This window comes from Mytilus edulis, chromosome 7, assembly GCF_963676685.1.
Source record: "Mytilus edulis chromosome 7, xbMytEdul2.2, whole genome shotgun sequence".
NCBI lineage: Eukaryota > Metazoa > Mollusca > Bivalvia > Mytilida > Mytilidae > Mytilus > Mytilus edulis.
The window spans coordinates 61,169,414-61,190,549 of NC_092350.1; the positions used below are offsets into that span (position 1 = coordinate 61,169,414).

General features: G+C 31.8%; 2 protein-coding genes across 3 annotated transcripts in view; one reads left to right on the top strand and one right to left on the bottom strand.

The window, feature by feature from the left end:
- Positions 1-2,215: 2,215 nt before the first annotated feature.
- LOC139481935 (uncharacterized) lies at positions 2,216-7,655 on the bottom strand. Its single transcript, XM_071265511.1, has 2 exons — positions 7,544-7,655; positions 2,216-4,121 (listed from the first exon to the last, which is right to left on the bottom strand). Exon 2 carries the CDS (start codon positions 4,115-4,117, stop codon positions 2,438-2,440), a length of 1,680 nt encoding a protein of 559 aa, XP_071121612.1. The 5' UTR covers positions 4,118-4,121; positions 7,544-7,655; the 3' UTR covers positions 2,216-2,437.
- A 6,972-nt stretch (positions 7,656-14,627) lies between these two features.
- Positions 14,628-21,136, top strand: part of LOC139481936 (uncharacterized) — a 60,263-nt gene continuing 53,754 nt past the window's right edge. The window contains exons 1-2 of one of the 2 annotated variants that reach the window (XM_071265513.1): positions 14,628-14,897; positions 18,669-18,721. In XM_071265513.1, coding sequence (XP_071121614.1) covers positions 18,695-18,721 — 27 coding nt within the window. In that variant the 5' untranslated portion in view covers positions 14,628-14,897; positions 18,669-18,694. The remainder of the gene's footprint in view (positions 14,898-18,668; positions 18,722-21,136) is intronic. The other variant, XM_071265514.1, reaches the window with a different exon arrangement.

The following is a 21,136-nucleotide window of genomic DNA, read 5'->3' on the forward strand; positions in this document are numbered from 1 at the left end:
GGTTTAGCAGTTAATGTCTGTATAAGCATGCTTTTTTATATGAAATGTAGCAATGTCTAATACAAAACAAATCGTTAGTAGTCATTTAATTATTAAACAACAACCAGTCTTGGAGAACATGATTGTTATTAGTTGTAATTGGTTTTGAAATAGCTTTCAGTAACCGAGAGTACACCATACCAACATTTTTAGTGAAGACAATTGCAACTGATATTTAACATTTTTTCTAATGGTGTGATGTCCAAGCGGCTGGATTTTTTGGGGGAGGGGTGAATGTTTAAAGCCGCCACCTTCTTTATGTGCCATTCCGAAGCCAGGAGCTTGTAGTACAATTATGTTGTTGGTTAATATTGGTTAATTATTGGTATTATACCAAACAGACAACAATAAAATATAAACATGTATAACACATTTATATTAATGCAATGAAGGTTTCGTACCGCTAAAATAATTTAAAAAAAAAAATGATAAAAATTTGGAACTGACGTCGGCGACGTTATAATTCAAGGGGGAAACATTAGCTTCTCGTGCTATTAGGGGGGAAAACTGGCTTGATCCTGGTTTTCCTCCCATAACATTGAGGGGGAAAAGTTGAATCATGCCAATTTTTCCAGGGGAATAATTGGATCGATCCAGTTTTTCCCCCCGGAAAAATTGGCATGGGGAAGAATGGCTATAGGACACCGGAAATCATGGAATTGTGATACGAGAAAAAATTTCAAATGATTTTCGTGCAGGTAAACAAATCTTTAAATTAAAATGTTAGGTGTGCCTGTCAAGTATTAAGTCTGTTAGAAAATTGGCATGTTCAAATTTGTTTTGGGGAAAATAAAAAATATTTAACTATAATTATCAAAATTTTGCAGTGGAAAATTATATCGCATACTCGGGAATAAACTCCAAAAAATACTTGGAAATAAAGATATTTCAAGTTTTGAATTGATTTATGACAGAAACAAACTGTTATAAAACGTCAAACGGATTATAGCTTGAAAATAAACCCGCCCGATGCTTTTAAAGCATACTATACGGGCAGAGACATATATACACACATATGTCTCTGATACGGGTCACAAGTTTACCTGTTTTTGAAAGCTGTACGATGACATGAAGTTGTTTACATCGCTATCATTTGTTTACAGTTAATCATTGCGTCATTGGCAAAACATTTTCAAAAATAAATCTCCAAGGTATTTAAGTGAATTTAAAATATGGTACGAACGGACCCAAGAGACGACCGTGTAAGATGAGAATGCGTTTTGGGAGCGAAACGGCACCAAATACCGTCAACGTCATACATGTGACTTTGTCAGTATTTATATATTCTTTTTTTTTAATGTTATATTCATGTATATTTCTGTCCTTTTTAACTTTTATGCGAAAAATGAAGGAAGCACTCTGAATTTCTGATCGAACATATTTCCTGTTTTGAAGAACGTTTTGCATCATTTGTTCACATCGTCAAGGGTGCTTTCATACACGCCCGCGTTCCAAGGTCGTCAAAGCTATTTTTGAGAAGACCCCTAAAAACGACCGTTCCCAAGGCACTCGTCGTAAGAAACATGCGTTAAAATATGCGCACTGTTAAAGGGCCGAGCCACCTTAAACTGTTTAAAGCGAATTGATATTAATGCCGTTTTTATATTTATTCTAAATTCTCGTGTATATAAAATATCACTTTTTTTTTAAAGATATCTTATATACCTTATAAGATATCTCATTATCTTATTAACTTTATAAGAGATCTCATAAACTTTAAAAGATATCTCATAATCTTTATAAGATATCTCATAAACTTTATAAGATATATCATAAACTTTATTAGATATCTTTAAACTATATAGGATTTATCATAAGTTTTATCAGATAGCTTATTAACTTTGAATAAGATATCTTGAAGTGATATTGTATAAAGAATATTATATGAGATATCCTATTTATATATAAGATATTTTATAAACTATATAAGATAGCTTATTAACTTTATGCATAGCATTGGAATAATTTTGACTATTATGAATAAATCTCCACGGACTATTTAGTTTTAAATCGTAATGCAACCTTAGAAAGCATCAGTAAACTTGCCATAAATTTACGTTTGAAATTCATGTTTTAAAAATAAAACGCAAACTATTATATGCTATTTTCTACTAATTTCAATGAATGTATTCAAGCGTATAATGATATGAGTTTAATAAATCAATCAGTCTATTATCTTCAATTCAAATACCCGACACTGAACACTTTTAAAATTGTAATTATGTTATTTCTTTGACAGCATCATATTTCAGTTTTTTTTCAGCAAAGTTTTATAAGTTCGAAATTTTACTAATGCCTAAAAAGTCTATACTTTTTCACAAGGACAGACAACATCACGCATTTGTACATGAGATAAAATATGATATCCAATAGAAATCAAGTGTAACGTCGAGGTAAATTAACCTAAAATAACTTTGTACACTGTAGCAGTCCAGCCTTCGTCACTACATATCAATAATTCTTTCCTATCGTTACTGTAGTATAACGCTCTTGGTTTGATCCAATCACCTGTTTCCTTCAGTAGGATCTTACTCTCCTGTCCATTTTGATTTATGATAGATAGGTTGTTAGATTTATAACAAATAATAAACAAGTCCTTGTTGTCAGCTACAGATATACATCTCGGCCAAGTAATAGACTTATTTTGATGCACCCATATTTCTTGACCTGTCAGACTCATACAGTTAATAGTGTTCTCTTTTTCTTTTGTGTAGTATATCCTATCATGTGCAGTCGTAATGGTATACACTCTTTGGCTATCTATTGCTAGTGTATCTATAATTTTACCTGAAAGATCTAACAAAACTATTCCTATTTCGGCCATTACCACAAAAAGCAGACCATCTTGGTAAGATATTCCCCGACACTCGTTTTTGGTCGTTATCTTGTGCACTTGTGTATTGCGTAGATGAATAATGTCTATTTTACTCATACCTAAATATGTGACAGCAAATCGATCAGGATCTATTAATGTTAAATAGTACGGCTTACCAGAACAAGAAACGTATCGGACGTACTGACCTTTTCCATCATATTCTATTATTTCATTATCTCTTAAAAAGTTTGCTATTAAAATATTTCCGCTAGGTAATATCAAGCATCCAGACACCAATATATTCATGCCTGTCCTTTTTATATTTATTCTCTGTTGTAGCTTTACGTCTACCACACGATGACCATTTCCTGTCGATGCATATATTTGTTTTTGAGCTTGATCAAGTTTTACATCTTGGAATTCTAATTCAGAATATCTTTCTTCAACTGATATTATACCAAGCCGATTGACGCAGTTAAGTAAGGATGTAATAGAAGAGTCTATCTCCATATTGATTTCAAAATACTTAGTATTGTTAATTATGCATTTGATAGATTGTATTTCATCCGAAACAGTTTTGTCAATTTCACGCGTTCCAAGGAAGACTTGTATATCTGATGCCATTTCTTTCATAGTCTCCGTTTCTTCTTTTAATTGACTAAGTTTTTGGTTAGCTAAATTCAACTGATTTAACATTTTACCGTAAGCTGATTTACAGTTGAAAGTTTTTGTCGAAAGATCTTGAATCAACTTTTGTTCCAAAAGATCTAGATGTTGGTTCAGTTTTTCTCGCGTTTTCTGTATAGTTGTCTTGATCAGACTTTCTTGTTTGTCAAATTCTTTATCCTTCGTTTCTTGGTTTTTGATAAATTTACCGACATTTAGTAACGCTCCATTAATGGTATCTTCTAAATCTGCAAGAGCAGATGACTGTTTAGCATTCGCTGCAACTTCATCTAATGACACAAGCTGTGAGCAATTTTTGTGCTTATCAACACAGTCAATACAGAGAGGTTTGTCGTGTACCGAACAGTAAAGTTCGTATCGCTTTCCATGTCCTACGCATGTTTGGCTTATAGCAACATCTTTAATTTTTTGATAATCTGAAACAGATATTAGCGTGTGATTTCTGGACATCTTAGTAGATCTATGAACTTTTTCACAGTCCTCGCAAAACCCTTCTTCACAATTAGTACACCATTTTTTGGCATGTTTAATGTTGTCTTCATATCCACAAGGACCACATAGAATTTTGGTTGACATTGTGCTGAATAATATATTGATAAAACAAAATGATAATTTGTTGTTCATATGTACATGTACGTTAACCTAAGGTTGTTTAAGTATAGGATATCAGTTTATCAGGACCACCCGAGATCACCCCCAGTTTTTGGTGGGGTTCGTATTGCTTAGTCTTTAGTAGTTTTGTGTACTATTATTTTTCGGTTTGTCTTATTCTTTTGTAGCCATGCGTTGTCAGTTTATTTTCGATCCGCTAGTTTGACCCCTTTAAAGGCTTTATCGCTAAAGATTAAAAAAAAGGGACTTTTTTTCTTAATAATTGGCAATATGTTTTCTGTTCATGTTCATTACAGTAACATTCCATCTGCTCAATCTAATGGATTTTATACTATACGGACATCATTAACAGCAGTGTGCATCTTAAACAATAACTACTCCAACAGAGTTATAAGAAACAACGACTGAAATCGGTACTACTCATGTGACGTAACCATCACTAATTTGTTGTTCTATGCGATGTGTAGGTGTCTCACAATCGACATGGTTTGTGATCTTAGTCTAATCTGTAAAAGAGGGACGAAAAGTACCAGAGGGACAATCATAAACTTACCGATTGTGTTCATAATCAACTTTGAAATTGTTACCGATTATGAATTCACCTGGCATGCGGTGCATACATAGCACGATGTAAACTCTATCAACTAACCGGTCTCACTTTTTTGGAGTTCATTCGAATTTCCCGGTTTCGGTTTTACTTTTGTTATTTCTGTGTCTTTAATAAATAACTATGTGGTCTTTGATTAGTGTAGACGGCCGTACGGTGACCTATGTATGCATGCTACATTTGTTAATTTCTGTTTTATTTGGTCTTTTGTAAAGAGTTGTTTCATTTGCAATCATACCACATCCCTCTTTTATTATATTTACGAGATTTGAACATCGGTGCACTACTATTGCATTTATTAATACATTTTGTAGTGATACAAAAGTTTTCGTCTAGTTGGATTTTTACACTGTACACATAAAATATGTTTGATTGATTGCAAACTCTTATTAAATAAAGGCAACAGTAGTATACCGCTATCCAAAATTCATAACGTCGCTGGGCTTCTACAATGTCGTATATGACTTTTTTGGCTAAAAATACTTTTTGAAACCAATGGTCTGGGCGGGAGGAAATCTTTGGTATTACAAAATAGCATACAGGTAGACCGATCAAGATGGGTGAAATAAGACATATTACAAAATTGCCAATGTCAGTTGTTTATAAAGTTTGCTTCCGAAATGTTGTTTGAAAACTTGAAAATCGTTGTAGAATGGCTTTGGGAAAAAATAATTGTACATTTCTTTATTTCTGTGAAAATTAATTTAAATTCTTGGATAATCCAGAAATGTCAAAGTTTTTATTTCACTGCTATTTACAAAAATGTTCAAGTTTCCACACGACATTTTGGAAGCATGCATTTTGCCAAAATTTTCAAAGCCTGTTTTTGAGATATTTTTTTCTTCAAAAAAATGTAATTTACAACATTTTAGAAGCCCAACGACGATAAATCGATAGAGAAAAAAACAAATCCTGGAAACGCATCAAACATAAGAGGACTAAAACTTGAAAATATGAATTGTCAAAAACAATGGAAGCTATATACAATACTTTCAAAAGGAGGATATGTGTAAATATCATATGATTACTAATGTCGTCTACAAAACAACGTATGTTGTTGCCATGTCCATTAAATTTACTATGGAGAAAATAAAATACCTTTTTAATATTGAATGGAGTCGGTGATAGAAATATAAAAATAAAAACATGGAGGAAATATTTGTTTAGCTTATTTTATTCTTATATATAGCTACATGTACCTCATATCATTTTGTTTCTATTTAATCATTCCTAAAGACATACTTATGACATTAATTTATCAGATATCCATCAGTCCGATGTGAAAGTTCAAATATTTGCAGTCCTATCCATTCGTTTGATGTGTTTGATCTTTTGATTTTGCCATTTGATTAGGGACTTTCCGTTTTGAATTTTCCTCGGAGTTCAGTATTTTTGCGATTTTACTTTTTTTTCAATAACGAGAAGATTTTTGACATGATGTTACATTGCCGTTTTTGTTTGCACTTTAGTGTTTCAGTTGTTTCTGTTGTTTCGTTTTTTCCTCTAAAAGTTGATGTGTTTCCCTCGGTTTAAGTTTTTAACCCGTATTTGTTTTCTCTCAACTGCGCTATACTTCTGTTGCCTTTATTTACGTTAGACAAATATTAGATGAATACAAAAACTGAAATAAAACAGACCATTCCATCGGTCCGTTTAGAGTTCGTTAAACTCCTTTCGTATCATCAATATTTTTTATTCTTGGGAGATATGCAAGATACACACTCATGCTGCCTCGAATCTTGTGAAAGATAACTGCCGTTAAACCCTCATCAAAGATATATAAGGCTTATAAGGAGTAGGTCTGGTAAGGGCCGATTTTGGCCTCAAATTTCAGGTTCATCGGACGAAAGATTTTGGACACTTTTTTAACACTCAAGTGCCTATATAAGTTCATTCAATTTGTTTATGTGAAAGATTTTAACTGATTTAGTCATTTAAATGCGCCGATTTCAGCGATGTTTTTTGTCAAAAATAAAAGTGGCCCCACCCGTGTTCATCATCAACCTTTATACATGTTATGTAATTATCATCAAATATACAAATTAACTTACGTGATTTCAATACTAAGAATGAACACAAATGCGGCCACTTTCATTTAAGACGGAAACCGTTTAACTAAAATGCTAAAATTGTGGAGATTTCAGTAATTTAGCATGACTTAATGATGCTAGTACCCGATATATGTGCATTGTATTGTCAAATACAGCTCATATTTATGTAGCAGAAGCATTCTACTTAATTTCGAATAAATAACTAAAAGCTTACATTTTAACAATTTTGTAAAACTGCTATATTTTTGGGCCAAAAAATGGGTCTTACTTAACCTACTCCTTTGATATGCAAGACGCGAGTTTTGTCTACATGCGAGTACGAGACTTATCAGTAGCACTCGATTCAAAAGAAATAGAAGTTCAAATATAACACAAAGTTAAAGAACTAATGTGTATTAACGTCAAATCGAAATTTAAAAGAGCGATACTATCTTCGGAGAAGACATTTTAAAAGGTTTAAAAACGAAAGTACAATCAATCTACTGATAAATACTTCGCTTTGTTTCTGACGTCCTATATATATAATCAAATAATATGCAGAATATGTATTCAAACCATTTTCAATATCATCATAACTATGGTAACTTATATTCAGAGCTAGAACATCCAAAAACAACCAGGATGGAAAAAAACTATAAAAAGATGTATGCACAAAAGACTGCGATTGATTGAAAAATTTGTTAATCGAGAAATATTAAGTGATAGACTTGTTAAAAAGACAGAAATACAAACCTGACAAACCGTTATGGTCTTAGTTCTGGCATGTTGGTACGTGGAAACAGAGACATAAAATAAGTAATAAGTCTCTACTGAAATAAATTTCTGATCCACCCGAAAAGGGGAGATAACACAGGTTGACAATTATGTTGTTGCCACATGTTACATATATCGCGGTAAATTTAAATATCGAATCACACGGGTTTGTTACTATAAAAAAAATATTTGACTTCCATGCATTTTAAACTCAAGGCCAATATCTAGATATGATAGCTGCAGAGTAATTTATTTAATAGAAGTTTATATTTTCGGTGAAGATGTCTTTGGATTTTTAGTGTCGATGAATTTTTCGCTCACTTATAAAAAGCCCGTCGTTTCTTTAATTTACAAACCAAATTTTTTTTTATCAAAAACACTTTCTGTACATCCAATATAGATTATTTGTTTTTCCTATAAAAACATTTTTTATCCGACAAGGAAGTGGTCAAGCCACGTTTTCGAACGGAGAAAACCATAAAATATCCCAATCCAAATGACATCTGTCTTATTTCTTTGGGATAAAAAAGAAAGTCTACAGAATATCAGATCAGATCTTATTTAACGGTTCTCTGTATATGCGATTTCCTTTCATTTGTTAATTCATTTTTGTGTTGTTTTTTTTTATTGTATTCCTCCTATTGATCTTTACAAAAAAATACTTCAGAAACTTCATCGGCCCACTTACTATGTAATGAGTGGTAGGGATGAGTCGCTGGAATATGTCATTATTTCATGCTCCATGATATATGAAAGGGTGAGAAATTCAGATTAAATATATTATTAGGTCTATATTATCACTTGCTTGATATCATAAGCATTTGCAACTAATCAGATGTCCATATTTATTTTTGATGCGGATAACCACAGTTATAAATACATCAGCTATTTGTCAAACCAATTAAACTATATTTATTCCAATGTGGTATTTCCACTGATGCTAGTTATAGCTGCAATAAATCCCATTCTTTTGGCATTTGCACCATATCAACATTGAAAGGTTTGTATACATGATCACATTTTTTGAAAGAAATTCCATAGTGTTGGCATCGTTTAAGAGGGAATGACAATGTAAATCTTTGTGTCAGTCAGTTTTCATTAATTTTTAACTTAGTGAAACTGTTATTATACTCTCTGGCCATGGGGTGTTACTACATTTATCATGTTTATCTGACCAAACAACTTTTATGAGGGGGATCCCCATAACAGCAAAACTGTGAATTGATTTGGTGAAAAACAGATAACAAGGAATTGAAAAGGGACAATAACAGATAACAGTAAATGAAATATGAAAATAAATCTGTCCAGGACCAATCCAGTAGATGACTCGTAGATCTTAGTATATAACTTGTGATATGGACCTAGAAAATTGTAATTTGTGTAAACAAGACGTTTCGGCCGTTGAGGCAGTTCTGCCTTCAAGTTGGTTGATTTTTCCGTAACTTGTACAATAAGTAATAGTATGGATGTTGAATTTTTCTGAACGAAATAACTAGTTTCTGTTTTTGATATACGGATATTTTTAATCTAGGGCATTTGAGGGATCAATTTTTAATGATTTAGGTTTTTTTTATTTAATTTTTGAAAGTAGTGCAGCCAGTGACACTTTATTATCAATTTGATTTTTAGATTTTTTATTTCTGAAAAGCAATATATATACATTTGTACTTTACAAGTAATAAAAAAAAAACATTGATGCACAATATATTTTTTTTATTTAATGACCTCATGATAAAACTTACTTATAAAATATAAAAATACCCAGATCAGTGGAGACTGGACATGTAAATGACACACGCATGCCAGTTGTGGTTATTCTGATAATAGAAATTGACTCAAGTGACAATTTTGATAGTATAATAGAAATTGGACGTAGTGAAAATTTGGATGACACCAAGTGAAACACCAATCATGCATCTTATGTGAAATCATAGAATATGGAAAATTTGGGTACAGCATTGTAGAAGCTGTAGGATTTTTAAAAGGGTATTTGTCGAAAAATGAAACTGAAGACACATCTTTATTTGCATCAATGGTTTCCGAGTTTCAATTTTCGCCATGTGAAGCAGTTAAAAGGCTTTTAAAATATGGTGGTCAGGGTTCTCTTTCATGTAAATGAAAAGAGAGGGAGTAGCACTTATAATATAAATGATAAAAGAAAAAGATGTTGTATAATTCCCAAAACCATTATTCAAACCCATACCACTTAGTAATGTAAAACAATTCAAAGGAGAAAACTAACTGCCTAATTTATCCACAAAATAGTGAACGAGAAACTTAGTAACACAGTAACAAACTACAACCACTGAATCCAGGCTCCTGACTTGGAAATAGGCACATACAGAATGTGACTGCGTCAACTTAAGCATGCTAGTTGGTGTCCAATCTTCCCTAATCAGGGACAGTGGTGTAATAGTACAGCATAAAGATTATTATGTGGTCATTGAATAAAAAAATCTATAGGGTGTACCAATGCTTTTTTTATAACAAAATCCATACTATAAGTTATTGTACAAGTAATAAGTGAATTATAATTTGTACAAAATGCTACATGTTCACAGACAACGGAATTTATTACAAAGGATAATAATAATATATACTGGAATGGTCCTGGGTCCAATTGATTTTAATATGTTTATGTGATGTATGTTACTGAAATTCTTCTGCAAATACAGGGCCACCCAATATTACCAGTAGAAAGACCCCAATAGATATACATTGTAAGAAGATGTGGTAAGCGTGCCAATGAGACTATTATCCATTCAAATCACAATTTTCAATTATCTTCAATTTCTACGGAAGATTGGCTGTCAAAATGCTAACATTCCAATTTTCAACAACATTTAACAGCAAATAGATTCTCACAATAACAGATAACAAAATAGATAATAGTCCTATAACAGCTAACAAAGAATAAGACAATAACAGCTAACAGTAAATACATTTTCAGAATAACAGATAACAAAGAATTAAAATGCCCCATAACAGCATAACAGTTAAACCCCTTTCCCCCTCTTTTATTGCCTTTTCAAATTGAAAATTTCTTCTTAATGAAAGATATAAAAGGGGCAAATAGAGAAAAGTGTATAAGATATGACATATTCATTGGAATGGCAAGGTGCGATTATTGTGACTGCGTTACTTCTAAACAAGAATGTGATGATGAACGGGACCCCCAAAATAATATATATATGTCGTGTACATGCTATTATTTTGTACAGGTTATTACTTGTACAAATTTATATAAGAAATTACGTATACTTGTATGAGCCCATCATACAAGTTATTACTTGTACAAATACAATTGTAAATTATACTGAGGTTAATGTCATGAAAGCAGTACAATTACTTTCTTTAAGTGGTGACCAAGGCAATGTTTACTGCAGCTGTCGGGGTGGCTGTAAGACAGGCACATGTAATTGCAAAAGATTGATGTTCTCAACAAATCGTTTTCCTTTATGACTAAAACCTAAGGGTATGAACTGCGAACATGTTTGTACTTTTTGTATTACAAATATATGAGCAAAACTTCAAAAAGTCAAGACTAAAGTGTAAAGATGGAAAACAGTGTAGAAAAAAAATATTATGATGAAATAATTAACTTGACGAAACTCTTCTAATTATTTGGTATTCACACGTCTAAGGTACATGAGAAAATATTTGTAATGTAAAGGAAGTCAAATCGAGTTACAAAAAGACAGCCCTTCAAAGATATTTCTTAAGACAGTCTGGTGTTTTGAATGTAGAAAAATCTGAAAAACTCATTCGCAAAGGAGACGAAATTATTTATTATTGTCCAGTTGATGAACTTTATCCTTTAATTAGAACAGCAAATTCCAAAAGATGGTTTAAAGATTTAGACATTTGAGACAATGTTATAGTGCCAGTGCAAAGAGTAGACCGAGGTCCGATGGACTGTAGAAATATTAAAGGAGTTGTGCTGAATATTGCCGAAAATGGATACAAAATAGGAAAAAAATTGTAATCATGATTGGTTTCAGAGACAATGTTAGACATGCCAGAGAACACTGAGGTTAATGTCATGAAAGCAGTACAATTACTTTCTTTAAGTGGTGACCAAGGCCATGTTTACTGCAGCTGTCGGGGTGGCTGTAAGACAGGCACATGTAATTGCAAAAGATTGAGCGGGCTTATTGTGTATTTCCAGATGTCATGATTTTTTTTGTCTTGTGCAAACAAATAGGCTATTTGATCTATTAGGCTTCAATTTTGTTTTCAATTTACAATATGACATATGGTACTTTTTATCATGATTTATGTTTGAAAATAGATAGTAGAAGCGTTTTATTTTATTTTTGCTTTTAACGACTTTGTCACTTTGCACCATTAGTCTGTATGTGGCAACACGCTGTTTAGCTAGATTTGACCAAGGTGTCATGTTAGCTTATGATGTTTCTTTGTCCCTTGTTCGTCTGTAATCTTCTAACATTAAAAAAAATATACGTGTACCCAGTTGAAAAAACATAAAAAAAAAACACAATATAGATTTATAATAACAATGGAAAGGAGTTTTTGAATAAAACATTTAGATATTGTGTTGTTCAAGTTATTATCTTTTTCTCAACAAAAATTGTACAAGTACTTACTGGTACAATTATATTTTTACAAGTAATAACTTGTATGATAGCTTCATACAAGTAATAACTCTTACAAAGTTTTTGTACAAGTAATAACCTGTACAAAATAATAAAATGTACACGACATATATATATCTAATGTACAAGATGATGAAAAATATCCTAATATATCTATAGGTCTGTTTTTTGTTAATTGATATATGACAAGGTAGTTATATTTTTGATAACAAAAAAAGACAAAAAAAAACCAAAAAAAAAATATATGAAAAGGGTGGGGTACTTGATGTCTCAGCTGCTCACCCCTACCAAATTTTTTTTGAAGTGCCCCCCCCCCCCCCCCCAAGCCCCTGGAGGAAACTTCTCGGTGTGTTAAATAAATTTAAGACCCGTTGGTGTCCTTCTGTTGTTTTCCGTCCTTTTGTATCAACCCATTTGTAGTAGCTTAATTGATCATAGTTATATATATATATATATATATATATAAGAAAATTATTAAAAGATAAAAACGGTTTCAATGCATCACTTTTTTACTAGTACTTTCACTGCTTCCGCAGATCTTCAGGTAATGTGACTTGTATATAAATAAAACAATTGATTGACGTTAACAATAGTATGACGTTAACAAATACAAGGGAGACTACTAATGTCATTTTAAGACTTTAAAATGTTACGTTAAAATTAGAATATCATTTATCATTTAATCCCGGGTTGAGAATGTTTATGAATAATTCTTCCTTCTTCCTCCGGAGAAAATCATTTTGACGATTGACCATATACAATGGAAATATTTTAAATCGTCCATTAGAACAACGATGGAAATGGTCGTTTGCCCTGATGAGTGTTAAATCTTCATGGTTGGTTTGCTGTCTATGTAAAGTCATTCTAGTCCGCAGTTCATTTTTTGTCTCTCCAACATAGAATTCCTCACAATTTGAACATATGAGAGAATAGATGACGTTTGAACTTTTACAAGACATATTTTGCCTCACATATATATATATATATCATCAGTACGTCTGACGAGCAATTCGTCTACAATTATCTACAATATCGTCCACAATTCAGAGAGGATTAATTTGTCAAATACAGCTTAGGTAAGCTTTGACAATTTTTTTCTGATATAGAAAATTCTTAATTAGTATCTCGGTTATCAGAGTTTGGAAAACATTTGATTTATAATTATGACCATATCAATGCTATTGATATTTAAAATTCAACATAGAAGTGCTGATCACTAGATCCAGTCTATCCAGTAATAGTTATACCGAGACAAAGTTCAGTTTTATTTTTGCAGTGGCTATTTTTCCAGCGCCGGTCGCAATATAATATATTAGTTAGACTTATGATTTTCCTTTTTTTGTTTTACACGAGTCAAATTGGGGCCCTATATAGTTTGTTTTTCTGTGTGAGTCAAAGCGCTGTTTTGAATGCCGTACTTTGACCTATAATTGTTAACTTTTTATACATTGTGACTTGGATGGAGAATTGTCTCATTTGCACTCATACCTCATTTTCGTATTTATATCGTTATTTTGTCGGGTTTTGTAAAGAGTGAATTTTAATATTTACTTTTGAAAAGTTACCTACGAAAATGTGAAGTGCCAACATAAAAGAATCCAATTTTTATAAATCAAATAATCAAATGAGAAAACAATTACAATATTTGAGAAACATATATTTGTTTAAAAATATGTATCAGCACAAGTACTGTCGGAAATAGGAATTTGTAAAAATGATATAAAGATAAAGATATAAAGCCACCAATTGGTAACATGAAATCATAAAAAAACAAAACATACGTGGGGTTGAAACCAGGGGTTGAAATTACTTCTAAAATCAGCCGCAGTCTGGATAAGATTAAAAACTCAGAATGTTGTGAAAATATAAGAGTTAAAAATCTAATTTCATAAAATTTGATAAACATCATACAATCTAACAAAATCAATCACATAGCTCCAAATAAATAAAAACGTTTAAATTAAATTAGTTTGGGAAATAATAGTCGGATCTTTGAATTGCATTTTTGTAAAAAAAATCTTTTTTTTTTTTATTAACTGGCAAATGCCGGATTGGCTTCGATTTCCTTGGAGCCGACAAAATGGCATAATTTTGCAAGCACCGGCTTATCTTATCAATCCCTCTAAAAATAAACGGTTCCTATGCTTAAAAATGTTAAATCTTATTCAATGTACTGACTGCACAAAAATTTACTTGCAAAATATCAAACATATTTTTTTTAAAGTGGCTGGGACAAGAAAATACGTTTTTATTGAAAAACGACATTGCTGCATGATTTTGATAACTTGATAATAAAACTTATTTTTTTTAATTCATTTATGATTTGTGAAGACAAATTAGCAAGTCGCGTGTTAAACATGACTAATCAACCAATCCAATTTTCCGGACGACATTTCCGGTGTGATCCGTACTATTTTTGACACTATGTTTTTCGCGCCGTTTAATAAATAATCACATGGGTTTTTGTTTACATTCTCTATGGCGATAACTTCAATGGGAAAATAATTTGACATTAGTGATCCATACTTAAGATTTTCAAAGCGTACAAATGTGATACACGACTCGGTGTACTTTACAATAGTAATTTATATATTTTTAGTTTTTATATTGCAAATTATTGTATCACTTGGATACATTAAAGGTGCGTGCAGCAAATTTTATTTTCACCTGTAATTTGATAAGGTGTTGAACCATATGCGATTAAAACACCTTTACAGGTAAGACAACATGAGTTACTAATTACCTTTATTGATTTCAATTGTTTAATCACCCATTTTCACATCTTGTTATCAAAATAATATTGATTTTCAATTTTGCAAATTTACACATGGATAAGTTAATTAAAAGTATTTACAATACGGTACGTGATCCCGTATTCATTTGTGTAGTATTGATCACAAATGAAAATTGTTTAAAAAATAGATTTATTAAATAATTTACTTTTATTTAACTTTTCATTAAAAAACCAAAAAACAAACAAATTATAGCCTCATGCAGTGTTTTTATTTGTGTACACAATTTTTAAGGAGCTGACTACTTCAAATTACTTATAATTGTTTATGGATTAAACAAGGTTAAAGCACATTTATATAATTAAATGCATAAATAAAGTATAACATTAAATTGTTTTTGATGTAATATGTAAATTAATGCTAATCCTTATTGGAATTTGAATCTCATTTAGAAATTTTACCTGTTGCTTTATTCTGTAAATTTCAATACACCGGGAAAAACAGTCATTTAGCTGTCTCCCTGTTTAAGTCAAAGATCGCCAAAAACAACGGTCATCGAAAGTGAGCTAAACAACATGAAACAAGGAAGAAAGATTGGAAAGAGAACATTTTCAGATTTTGATAGTCTACATGGCAATTTTAATGAGAGAAATTAAAGTAATTAAAAAAATGTAATGTTTGATGTGTTCATGAATTCATGGTAAAATATTTGTCTTTATGAAAAGTGTGATGCAGTACATATTATTTGAACAAGACCCCATATATAGCTTCAACTGGTTTGAAAAAGTTGTGTAATATTACAACATTTCCAGAGTGTCATTTTATTGTGTTGAGGTGTATAGGATAGAAATTGCATAAATATATACAAAATGTACAAAACGTATGTAAACGACTTGATGAATAAGACATATGATATAATCCTTTATGTTTTTTGCGAGATCATTTAAAAAGTAACTCAAGATTTATAAAGACCTTTGAATATACAACAAAGGTGTAACTTGATATGCCATTTAATATTTTAATAAATTTTCTCAAGATTTTCTAAAGGATTGAGAAGCAATCTCAGTCTAATTTTTATTGTTCATTTGCATTTGAAATGTCAGAATTACAGTTAAAGATTGTCCTTGGCTGTCCGAGAATCAAGACTTAATTATGTATATACATGTACCTACAGTCTCAAAACATGCATTAAAATGAGTAAATAGGGTATTATTTAGTATGTCAAGTAGAGCAGTGGTGAAGTGGTTAGTGCATCGGACTACTAACATACTAACACGAAAGTTCCTAGTTTGATTCCCTTTCCAGACGAAAATTTCAGGGACTGAATTTTCGGCTCTCCCTTGACACCATTTGGGAGTATAGTCTTGAGGAAACAATGATAGTCTGTTGGAAGGGGGACAATTAATGGCTGACCCGTGTTAAGAGAGAGTCATATCTCTTACACATTAAAGACACCCTTGTAGAAAGATATTGAAAAAGAGCAGGCCAATGCCGCTACAAGGCAGCACTCACACCTGCAAAGTGGAAAGGGATTAATATAAGTTGCAAAACTTGTATCCCAATCCACTCTAAATAAATATGTTTAAACTAATTATGATAATATTTTTGAGGAACATTAGGTTCTCATGCACTTGGATCGCTGATGGAGCGTTGAATTTAAGTTAGCCGGTATGTTCGTACAGATATCAATGGATGTAGCAATGCTTTATTCAGTACTTGCAAGACAATGATTTTTAAATTAAAATAGAACACTAGTCATTTGTGCAAGATATGCAGTTTGGTTGCATTTTATTTCCTGGCTAACTTGGTTCTAAATTATTCCAATTATTTCAATCTTCAACATTAGCTTGTAGAATATTTAGAATGATAAAGTAGACATGATATAACATCTTGTAATAAAATATAAATTCCTTCATTGGATTTAATCTACTAAATTATCAAATTAAATACCTATTTATAAACAAAGTATACTCATATCTTATTTTGTCCTGCAAAACTATTATCAGATTATTAATTCTTTTTAAACCTTTTATTATCTGTGTTACAACCTGTTGCCACTTATTGTAAATTTGAAACGACATCTACATGTTATTTGTTATGAGTCGAAGCATCATGTGTAGTTCTTATTTTAGAATATATATATGCAAACAAAAGAAAGTTTATAGCTACTGACTGTTTACCTACACTTTTGAGCATGTTGAGAGACCATTAAAATATACCATCAATAATTGTATTATAGTTTACTGAATAAAGACTCATTCTTGGGTGTAAAACATGTCATGCATGTGCATTTGTATGCATTTTAGAGATGTGGCATGTGTATAAATAAGAAGATGTGGTACCGTTGCCAATAAGACAACTCTCCACAAGTGATCATTAATGACACACTGACATTAACAGTTATCTAAAGTCACCATAGGGCCCATATCGCATAATAGTCAGCTATAAAATGCCCCGAAATCACAAATATAAAATGAATACATATGGTCTCCTTCATAGGATTGGTTCTTGTTTGATTAATACCCAGGGGTTTCATTATCTTTCATATTGACTGGTACTTTCCATGTTTCTAGGTGGTACTTTTCAATTTTTCCATGAATATCTTATATAAAAATTTCTACATTTAGGCGGTACTTGTCAATAGCATAGGAGGATAAAAGTACCGGGTACCACCTCCTAATGAATGGCCTGAATACCAGTACATGTCTTCATTGGATATCCAATTGAGTACCAATTAAAGGCAAACAATCTGATTTAGATGCAGACAAGGACAAATTGGAGGGTTTAACAAGTTTTCAAGCATTCATAACTACAGTTTACATATCTAGAGCTTCAAATGTATGTCATAAAATGAAACATCCAATTTTTCAATGCTTAAACCAACTTTCATATTTAAAGAAGACTAAATTTAAAAAAAAAATAAGAGGTACATTTTAGCACACAATCTAGTCTCTCCATAATAGTCTACTTCTAGAAGTAAGCAAGCAAATATATTTTACTGTATCTGTTGGTTGCATTTGGTCACGAGTTGGTTGACCGTTATGAAATAACCGTTTCACAGATCAATGACATCCGATATGTTCCTACAATACCGTTCCCTTTTCATAAATGTGACCTACCGAATTAGACTATTTACCAGATTTTTAGAACATAAGCCACATTTTAAGCAGAAACTGCTTACCCTTCCTGAGGACCTGAGATCACCCCTAGTTTTTGGTGGGGTTCGTGTTGTTAAGTCTTTAGTTTTCTATGTTGTGTCTTCTGTACTATTATTTGTCTGTTCTTCTTTTTATTTTAGCCATGGTGTTGTCAGTTTATTTTCAATCTATGAGTTTGACTATCCCTCTGGTATCTTTCATCCCTCTTTTGACTCCAGGCCAATGACTTTCAAAATTACAGCTGTAGGTGGTGGTTATTTCATCAAGTGATTGAATGTCACTTAATTTTAAGCATTAATAATAGGAAATGTAAGGTATACATCAACATGATCAATGAGACGGAAAGAAACCCCGAAACACTTAAAACTGTAAGACTTATGAAAATGTAGTTTTATTATCATGTAAGCTTTTCTTTTATGCTATTTGATTATTCAAGAACATTAACCCTTAAAGTTGGTACCGAACTAAAAGTTAAGTTATGCATTGTGGTATGACTTGTCCAAAAATTTGTTTTAGTAAGAGAATAGTCATGATAGTAGAATAGTAAAGTAATGATATAGAGAGAGCTAAATAATATATAATTTCTTTTATTTAACAGATGAGGTTGTAAAGTTTTATACCAAAATGGATGTAGCAGATATTGTTTCAGAGGTAGGTTTTAAAGGGAGATAACTCATGGTATTTTGAACATATCATTTGAATTTGAATCTGCTAAAAAGTCTGAGTGGACACATACCATGGGTATACCATTTGTAATATTTCAGTAATTTATAGCTTATTACCTATCAAAGTGTTAAAATTGACCTATATGGTTGTTTACATCCCCAGCCTTTGGTCTCTGCTGAATCTGGGGCAGACAGAAGTCTCAATGTCAATCATTCATCATTTCTTTAATTATTTTATATATTACGCATAATAAGATGTAGTAACTGGAGTATTGTTTTTAGTTCTTACATTTTGCAATTACTTACTTCGGTGTTGACATGAATATCAATAATGTGGTCATTTGTATGAATTTCCTGTTTACAAAACTTTTAATTTTACGAAAAATTAAGGATTTTCTTATCCCAGGCATAGATTACCTTAGCTGTATTTGGCACAACTTTTTGGAATTTTGGATCCACAATGGTCTTCAACTTTGTACTTGTTTGGCTTCATTAATATTTTGATATGAGCGTCACTGATGAGTCTTATGTAGACGAAACACGCGTCTGGCGTACTAAATTGTAGTCCTGGTACCTTTGATAACTATTTACTGTGGATTCATATATTTTTGTAAATTGAGTAAAAATTTTATTGAATTTTATGTGGATATTTGATTTTGTGGATTTTTCTAACATGTCTAGTGTCTTTTGAAAAATTATACTTTGTTTGACAATCAAATTTGTGGTTATCCTATATATCCCTGAAATATTGGTATCCTAAAAACAAATATCAATTCATAGTACATGTATCAAATATGAAACTTAACAAACAAAACATGCAAGTGAACTTCAAATAAAATCTTGAAATCTTGATAATCAACTAATGTAATCTGTAATCAATATTTTCATAATACAGTAAATTTCAAAGGTATTCTAAAAATTGCACCAGAATAAAAAATGACTGTTACATGAAGTTTCCTAAATGTCTTGTGTAGTCTCAACCTCCAAAAATACTATCTTTTCATATATCATGTATATTAAAGACAGTTTATTCACTACTTTAAGGATGTTCGCTGCTCAGTTTCGAAATAAATAACTTTTCTTAAAACTAGTATATCCCAAGAGAAAACAAAAACGGGATCCATCGGGATCCCAATGCAATCCCGGTGAAATTGTCGGGATAAGCCGGGATAAGCATCTGGAGGCGGGATCCCATTCGGGATAAATATCTGAAACTGGGATCCCATTCGGGATAACTGTCTGAAGCCGGGATTCCAGTCAAGATGAAACGGGATAAATATCGGACACTGGGATCCCAATCGGGGTAACTGTCTGAAGCTGGGATCCCAATCGGAACTGTTTAAAGCCGGGATCCCAATCGGGATGACTGTCTGAAGCTGGGATCCCAGTCTAGTTAAAACGGGAAATTGTATGAACCATATATTATGTTGTTGAAAATATGTAAGTGTTTCTGTGGTCGGGTTGTTGTCTCTTTGACACATTCCCCACTTCCATTTTTAATTTTATTTTTATATGTCTCTGATAACATCAAGTACAGGTTATTGGTGTTAATTAACAATGCGTATGACACCAAAGCTGTCAGTTGAAGCCAATCACATTTAAGTGTCACTTAATATTCAGTTTGACAGATATTAATAAGTCAGAAAAATGCCGAGATTTTCGCGATAAAAATGGCAGGGCGTCCGAGAAATGTCAACGACTGTTTTGCCAGAAAATCTTGAGCGTTTCTGTTGTTCCCCAAGTTCCCATAAGTGCGTTTCTATTAGTTGTCGTCCGGCATCAATGATAAGATAATGATCGACATCGTAAAAGTTTGATTTCTCAACTTATGTAAACTGTAAAAAATCATAACCACGTGCTTTGTTTTCAACTGTACTGCCGCGGGACAGTTCGACCCTACAAAATACTGACTACTGTCCTAAATAATGCGGCCACTATCTTATCCGCATGCACCATGTGCCGATTAATAAAGTATAATTTTCTTATATTTAGTAAAAACTGGCCAGTAATTAATACTTTTATGCGATACCCTTAATTTATTTATAATACCGTTACGGAGACAGATCAACTTGGCCGATATAATTTGGGGCGAGATTGTCACGTCGACGTTTGTGTACTGGTAAAAACGTCATCAAAATTTTTTACGCTGAATTATGGACAGGACGAAGATGAAGATGTTTTCAGATAAGTGCATTAATAATTTAATTTAACATGTGTATATGTGCATATAATGATTATAAAAATAATTTATTGAGGAACTATGATTTGTATGGTTTTTATCTGAGCAAATCAACATCAGAAAGTCTGAAAGCATAAACTGAAAATATATTTATTTTTAACATATACAATGAATAAACTTGTTAACTTGTCACATAACAGGCATAAATAATAGGTATGTCAA